Genomic DNA, 8516 nt, shown 5'->3' with positions numbered 1-8516 from the left:
TATGCGATTGCGCTTCAGAACGTTTTAGAACGTTCGAAGAAAGACGTCTAAGTTGTGAAAATCTTGTGTTTGGTTTTTTTTTTATTCTTGATGTCGTGACTTTTTTGTTGATTCACAATATTGATTCAGAAAGATACTTTTATAATAGTGAAATAGAGAACAATTTAAGTACACAGAACTAGTTTTATATTCTTTTAAGTTAGAGATCTAATATATCTACAATAAACAAGACATCTTACGTCTTAAAACGAGAACAAAGGTTCTGTTATTTTGAAAACAGGATATGATAACATGTGTTTTAGAATATGTCTCCAGAACAAGGAAACAGTCGGTCTTTTTTCTCTTGAAACTGTATATTGATACACGAAAGCCATCAGCAACATCATTCATCTGAGAGACAATGTCAAACTTTGACCAAAGTAAGTAACATAGTTAAGTTTATTAAATACAATCAAAAATTACTAAATACACATTAAAATAACAACTGATGTATTATTTTTTATGTTTAAAAAATCATTTTACACTTTCTCTTTATAAACTAACTTACATGATTTCTTACGTTCAATCCCTGTCAGTTTTTAAATAACAGTTTAAGCTAAACTTTTTTTTCAGGTTTTACAGAAGAAAGATATAATTTTGAACAATATTGGGTCTTTAAATTATCTAGTGCTAATAATATTTGATAAATCCTAAAATCTGCAATATGTATTAAATCTATTAGATACCAAATATTTAGTCGTAGATTTGTTCATGTTAATCTTTTTTTTTACGTAAATTTCCGTCCTTATACTCTTGAGGAATTATTTTTTTTTAAAATCTGATTTATCTTATACAACTGCGCATCGTCTTGCGAAACTTGATTCTTTGAACAAATGTAAAAAATAAAATTAACGATTTACAAAGACATAACTGTATTTTCATATGATTATGTAGTGCATGAAAGGATTAACGCCCATACTTTCGAGCCGCGTAAATTCTCGAATGAATCCAAGTTTGATTTAAACGATCGAGTAAGCGATGCTCTATTCCGAAAGCAACTTTTTTTCTACAAATTTAAGTTCAATCATACTTTAAAAAATATCTTATAATTGCAAAAACTTATAGGATATATCATATCCTTTTAAATAGCAGTGATATATAAAATATTAAACAGTTACCAAAATTATGAATTGTTTGATGTATAAAAAATACATTGTTTCTTGATATGTAACTGTTGGAAAATGAAAAAAATTATGAGGTATTTTCTTTGGCAGTATTAACCTTTTACCAAAAGTTTGATTTGTAAATGATTTATCAGTTCGATTTAAATCAGTTTACGCATAGCAATCATCTTCCTGAAAGAATGTATATATCTATGGGCATGCCTCCTAATATTATCCCAATTAGTGTGTCTTTATAACCTGAATACTATTCCCAGTCGTCTACATTCAGCAGAGCTCAATTGCATCCTTAGTATTTATTAGCTCATCTCAAAGAAACCAGTCGTCTACATTCAGATTTTCGTTGCTTGAACCTTATGTATTTGTTTCGCATTAAGTTGACAGATAATGTAATGATTTTGTACAAGTGTGTCCCGTTGCGTAATGGGATGTAAAAGGACGGATAATGTCAATGGTATACGACAATGAAATATTCAGCAAATTCAACTTGTATTTGCATGTATGTATAACATCATGAGTGTCCAGTGCTCTCTTGATTACATGAATCAAATCAATGATGAAGGATGTCATCCTAAAAAAGTAATATTATGTAAACAACAGTCATAATTTAATTTACCCAGCCTTGATAACAGCTGTATGAACCATATGGATATCTTTTAATCGCGAGATATATAGTACCGATGTATTTCTACATTTTTCAATGAGTTCAGATGATTACGTATATTCTAATTCAAAATATCATCCACGAGAGGGAGATGGATCTAAGTACCAAACGTCCGTAAACAGGAAAAAAATACATATATGCTAGAAATCAACAAACATATACTTATATTTAGAGTTAATTTGGAATGCTTTATCCAAAATTACAATAAGGAAATATACTTGTGTTTGAGCCTGAAATATTACATTTTCAAAATGCGGAAGATTAAAGTCGAGATATCGCGTCCGGAATGTATATACATGTATATATATATAACACCAGCAAACGGCAAGTTGTTTTATTCAGAAGAGACCAGTCTAACACATCACATCGACATACATATGGTTGGTAAAATCTATTGTAGTTTGCGAGATTTTGATGTTTATATTTCTGTCTTCTTACTGTTAACGAAATTCACTATTTTTTTTGTTTTATAAGTGTTTCTTTTCAATATTTTCAAAACTTAGTATCTTTGTTTTTAAACGATAGAATGCTTAAAAATTTTTTTTTTACCCATTTGCATTGTATTACTTATTGCAAAAAATTCTATAAGTTGTTTTATTGCCGAACTATTAACATAATTGCAGTTTTCAGTTGCAAATTATGGTGCAATGCACAGTTTTATGAATGTTGCATTTCATTTATTCGTCATGTTACATGTTTAACTAGGAAGTAAAAACGGGGCTTTAATTTCCTGGATGACGCTATATAAAGAGGCCGCTCCCCGCACCGAGTCATAGAAGAGGAAGACGTGGTCCACACAACACACAACATCATCACACCAGCCCGGTATGTCTGAATTAACTTAGACTTTATAAAGATGATAGAAGTTTTTGCTTAGCTAATGAATAACATTTGTTCTTTAATTTTATCTTTCAGAAACTGAATATCTGCAAAGTGTACCTACAATCTGCAAGAGAATCTGAAGGCAATCGAATAAGATGAAATGAGTTATTTTTTTGAAGATTGTTGAATTTAAAGTAGGTATATAATTTTTGTATTTTTATTTACATAAATGTACCAAAATATCTGGATGCAGTGAAAATAATTCTTTATTCATAACTCCTTATAACCATTTTTTTTTTACTCATAAACTGATTTTTACTATTAAAAAAGTTAATTTTATGAAAATCTGTTTCTTTAACCGGTTACGTATTTCACTAAGAAAAAATTAACACCAGAACTACCCCGGCTTGTGTATCCTTATTCGACTCGATTCGCACTTGTCTTCGGGGAGGGGGTGGTTGAATGAGAAATGTAAAGATTTTTGATGCGCTTTTAATCTTTTAAAGGTGCTTGGTCCGATTTACATGTATATTACATTCTGTGTATGCTTTTAAACGGTGGTCATGCTAAGTATGTGTATGATAATATACATTGCAGTAGTTTTCTCGGTCAATTAAGCCAGATTTTAAAAAGAAAATAATGTACAAAATTTGTTTATAAAACGAACATATTTTGTTATTGAATGTTTGTTATGATATTATTATAACGAACATATTCTTGCTGTTAATATTGATGTTCAATATTTATTTTTCAGATAGAATTCAGGCGAAAATCCTTTTACAGCTGTGGGAAAATGGACTAAAATGTCCATCAATCAGGTGTTTTCTGTTTCTTTTATGTCTAAACAATGCAATCAATCAAACTAATTTTAATAAATACAATTACTAACGTAATGGCATCTATTAATACATGTAATAATAAAAAAAAGCACGCAAGAATATCGCGTTTACACGTTGTTAGTTGCTATGTACTAATGTAATAAAACATTTTTTTTAATTCTAACATTAATAATGTGAATAAAAATGTAATAATAATAATAATTTTAAAAACAGTTTAATGCGTGAATTTAAACTGATAATAAATTCTTATTGTAATGAGATATAAAGATTAAAAAAAAGTTTTAAATAAAAAGGTTTATTATTTTTATATATCATATTATATACATATAATTATGTTAATCTTTTAATTTGTTTATTCTATTGCAAAAAATTTGTTATAACTTTTATCATGATTTCTTTTCAGGTGTTTTTTTTTTTTTTGGAGGGGGGGGGGGGGGTGTTTAGTGGGATGTTTTGGGGATGCATTTATTTTGGGGGAGGGGGGGGAGGGGGGAAGGAAGGGGTTAATTGTAATTTTTTCATTCTTCTTTTTGGGTTTTACTTTACATGATTTAATTTAATGAATGTATTTTTTTTGGTTGGGGTAGTAGGTTTAATTGGGTTTTTTTGGGACGGGGTGTTTGTTTTGGGAATTGGTTGGTGGGCGCGACGAATTGTTTTCTTTTCTTAAATTTTTGTTGTTTCTAAATTTCAATAATTTATTGTTGATGACTTTTGGGAATGGGGAAATTTGGTTTTAGATGGGGCGTTTTGGGGATTTAACTCCTTTTTAGAGGGAGGGGAGGGTGTGTAATTTTACACTTTTTATTTTATTTTTGGTGTGGGGTAATTTTTTGGGGTGAGGGATGTTGGCCCTAAAAATGTCGGGGGTTCATCAGGGTGCAAGTCTTTAATAAATTTTGTTCGTTTTTTTTTAATTTTTAGTATGTTTGTATTCATGAGTTATATGAGGTTTTTAAAATTAGGACGGCAGTGAGAGTATGTCGTTGTCATTTTTTCTTCTCTGCCTGTGTATATGCTTCCTAATATCTGCAAGAATTCATTTGAAATGTCAAACGTTTTTTTTACTTCATTATCTTAAATGTGAAAGTAAATTGAATATATTTTCAGGCTCAAATCATTTCATATTTTTTTAAGCGTTTTTTTAAAACTTGCTTCCATTTAAATCAAAATTATTTCCTAGAATATATATATAAATTAAATCTGAATCATGTAACATGGTTAGTATTTCTGTTCCTTTATTTTTCGAAACAAAAGTATTCGATACAGGTTCAAATTTAAATAGTAAAAGGAAGGGTAAAAGTTATATACTTAAAAAAAATCAAAGCTTTGATATCTTTATAAATTTTGGCTAAATTTGACTTAAATTAGATGAAAGAATGCTTACGGATACAGAAAAGGAACATAACTCTTTGATAAATTGTTATATAATCGAACTATTGTAAGTCTATTAAACAATAACAGGCATTCAGTTAGCAGTATTAGGTTTATTTTTGGTTTATCTGTATCCTGTCATTGCCACAGTGTTCAGAGAATCCATTATATATCACACTGAAAAGATTTCCCTTTCAGCCATGTTATGTAACTCAGATTTGGGTTGTTATTTTTGGTTAACAAAAATGACTCTATTTATTAAGTTCTAATCTGTTTTCCTGCGCAAAAGCTCAACAAACATTGAATTTTTTTAAAAAAAAGATTACGCAAGCAATGAGAGCATTTGATTTTTATTTTCATGTTTGTCCCTCATTTAAACAAAAACAACAACACCTTTGTCTTTTGATTATATGATCCACTTTTTACTCACAGCTTTTTATTGTTGAGTTTTAATGAATTTTTTGGCATAATAATTTCTACATTTCTCGCCGATTAGGAAGCACATACACATGCAATCATTGATATTAAAATCTTATGTAGTTTATGCGATTAATGATTTAAATAAAATGAAGAAAGTCTGTGTTGGTGTGTTTCTTTCCTTTACGTATCCTAAATAGGCTTTAAATGACGCTGAGCGTGTGTAATATCCAAAGAATCGCGGTTTCGGTGTTTTTCGGCGATTTGAAGACGACATTAGGAAAAATAAAGATTAAAGTTAGGGTTTGGATATTCACAAGCGCGTAATGTTAGGATTAAGTATAACCGTGTTACAACTCAGTGACATAGCACACATGCACTAAGTTACATACACAATAGAGCATACGTTTGATGATCGGCTAGGTTTTAATAAAAAATCAAAAATAATTCAATGTTGTAGAAACATTAGGATGTAATTGTTTTCTGGTTGTTTTTTTTAAATTGCATTTTTTTCTCATAATTTGTTTGATTCTCTGCACTAATGATTTCTCATTTTTTCTTTCTTTTTCAGCTGTTACAACGGACACTGGCATAGACACGAGGGCTCTTGGGTCATCCCAAAATGAACTTTCAATCATTAAGCTAGCCTTTGCACTGACCGTGCCTGGGATGTTCATATTGTGCCTAGGCGTCAACTTCCTTTGCTACAAATGGTATTCAATTCGTGTTTTTATTAATAGCTTTACTATTTGATAAATATACATGCATAAAGTATTTTTCATTGTTTATACCAAAGATACTTTAACGATTCAGTGCCTTTTGTTGAATTTCCGTAATCGCAACATGGGTCAAGGCCTCATTCTTGTCATTTTCAGACACACATTGTCATTTTATGAATTTTACTCTTTTTTCTAAGGGGAGTGAAAAAAGGACGATCGTCATACAAAAAGCAAGCCAAGTCACCGGGCGAAACACAAGCGCTGGACTACCACCTATACGATGACGAAACCCCGTTGTCACAACTAAGATCAGGTCCGTCTGGCGGTCCAGCCGTCGATCCTGCCACCCACGACTATGCAGCGTACGATGAAATCAAAGAACAACGACAGCGAATCGCTGCTGGATCTGAAAGGAAGAAAGATGGTGGCTATATAACTCCCATGGCGCAAGACCGACCACTTCCACCAGTTGGCAGCGGGGATGGTAACGGGTACATATCTCCCAAGACAGCGCAAAAGCAACCGCAGAAAGGAAACGCAGGTAAAAACGGGGATTCGCCTTCGCCTCCCGGAAACGGCGGGTATCTATCACCTCTAGAGGAAAGAAAACTGTCCTCTAATAGCGATTCTGGTTCAGACAAATCGGACAAATCCAGAAAATACCAAAATGAACCGGGTAAAAAGTCGCCAAAATCAAAAGGTGTGTACGAGTCAATCAAAGATGCCGGGATTACCCAAGAACACCAGTACATAGATCTACACACGACGGTATCGTAATGGCCTAGCTATTCCTTATATTGCCGTTGAACTGGACACCTCGTCAAGGACCACAACGTGCAAGACCTATGTCCAAATAAGCAAGTCCAGACAAGCCCCGGTAATATCAGTAAGAACTGCCAAGACCCCCTACAACACATGTGTTGTACGAAGATCAAAGATGTCGAGGATACTATGAAAATAGGTATATGGAATAGCAGGCATAACTCCATTCCGGTGGTTTTTCATAAATTTGTTCATCCATTTTAGATATGTTACTAATACATTTTTTTTAATATATACAGAAACATTGCTTTCAATATATTTTGCAATTTTACTGTTGTGTATAAAGATATATGCATGCATATAATCGAACTGTAATCGAACTGTATTATGCATATGTTAATTTAAAATAAATCTATTTAAAATACTCTGGATTTTTTTCACAATATATTCAAGTTAACCTTTTCCTGGTTGTTTTTTTTTTTTATTTTGTTTCCTTATAGTTCCATTTATTTTTGTTTGTTTAATTTTTTAACAATTTAAGTTCCAGATCAATGACTAATGAACAACGAAAAAAATTTCAAGATATTAAAACTAGATTTTGCATACATTGTTTATGGTTTAAAGAATTCTTTTTTGCCTCTATGAGCGATGATCAAAGAATAAAAGATAACTTTTTTGCAAATGAAAATTAATCTTACGAATGCGTGTTTACTTGACTTTACATCTCTATTTGAATTTTTTATTCATATATTTATTGTCATAACCCTTACGTATTTGTAATACTTTATGAAATAAACTAGTTATAGTAACTTCTGGTGTTGATGAAATTTTTAAAATATATCAAATAATTATGAGTTTGAGAAAAAGATCTCTTTTCTAAGAATGATACCATTTAACATAAAAGAAAAATAATCCCGTATTTTACCCGCTATGTGTTTTCTGCACTTCACTATGTTGTAGAGGGAGACGAAATGAATGAATGAATGGGTGGGGGTCACAAGGAACTATAAGCACACTCTTATGAAAATTAATTACTGATCAGTTTGATTCCGATTTCCAAGTGCTTCACACGGAAACAATTTTAGTTGAAACTCATTAATTTAATTAGGTGACGTATCGTCATCCACTTTGATCGTCAGTTGACAGTAGTTCCGGTGTGCATTTCGAGAATACAATTGCACACCATTTTTAGCTTCTTCCCTGACACTGCATGGACAATCCCGACCAGGTGTGTAGCACCTGCAGGTTGCTGTAAAGCAGCATTAAATTTTCTAATCAAAATTGCGCATCTTTACATTCGGGTTGAAAGTTTAATACAAAATATAGGTAAAGATACCTGTTTATAGCAACTTCTTATATATATTTTCAAAATTAAAAAAAGAATAAAAGCAGGACCAGCGTCATAGCAAGATGTTACACATTTGAATTTCCAATAAGGAAATAAGGCATTCAATTTGTTTTTTAACTTCATATAAAATATCAGTCTTATTTCAGGAGAAAACGCGCCAGACAAAGCTTAGAAATATTGTTTTCCCTAGTCACGTTTGATATGAACCTTCGGAAAATACAATGGTTACTTAGTATGGTATTACGGGCTAAAAAGAACGTCATTCAACATACCCCCCCCCCAAAAAAAAAAAAAAAAAACCACTATCTTGAAGATTGTTTTTCCAAATATTGGCGATCTGTCTCACAAGTTACTCCAAGCAATCGTAAAGATATTGTAAAATATTGTAAAATAAATAATGGAAGAAGCGAA

General features: G+C 31.4%; 1 protein-coding gene across 1 annotated transcript; it reads left to right on the top strand.

Moving 5' to 3' along the window:
- The first annotated feature begins 295 nt into the window (after nucleotides 1-295).
- LOC105321207 (uncharacterized) lies at nucleotides 296-7567 on the top strand. The gene is made up of 3 exons (XM_066078845.1): nucleotides 296-419; nucleotides 5848-5989; nucleotides 6193-7567. Exons 1-3 carry the CDS (start codon nucleotides 401-403, stop codon nucleotides 6770-6772), a joined length of 741 nt encoding a protein of 246 aa, XP_065934917.1. The 5' UTR covers nucleotides 296-400; the 3' UTR covers nucleotides 6773-7567.
- Nucleotides 7568-8516: the final 949 nt, after the last annotated feature.

This window comes from Magallana gigas, chromosome 3 (assembly GCF_963853765.1).
Source record: "Magallana gigas chromosome 3, xbMagGiga1.1, whole genome shotgun sequence".
Classification (NCBI taxonomy): domain Eukaryota; kingdom Metazoa; phylum Mollusca; class Bivalvia; order Ostreida; family Ostreidae; genus Magallana; species Magallana gigas.
The sequence above is the reverse complement of the archived record's forward strand: the minus strand, read 5'-3'. Positions and strand labels throughout refer to the sequence as shown.

Excerpts from the sequence above, each read along its gene's own strand:
- LOC105321207 (XM_066078845.1), top strand. Across the intron at positions 5,990-6,192 it reads AACTTCCTTTGCTACAAATG|GGGAGTGAAAAAAGGACGAT; the intron begins GTATTCAATTCG and ends CTTTTTTCTAAG.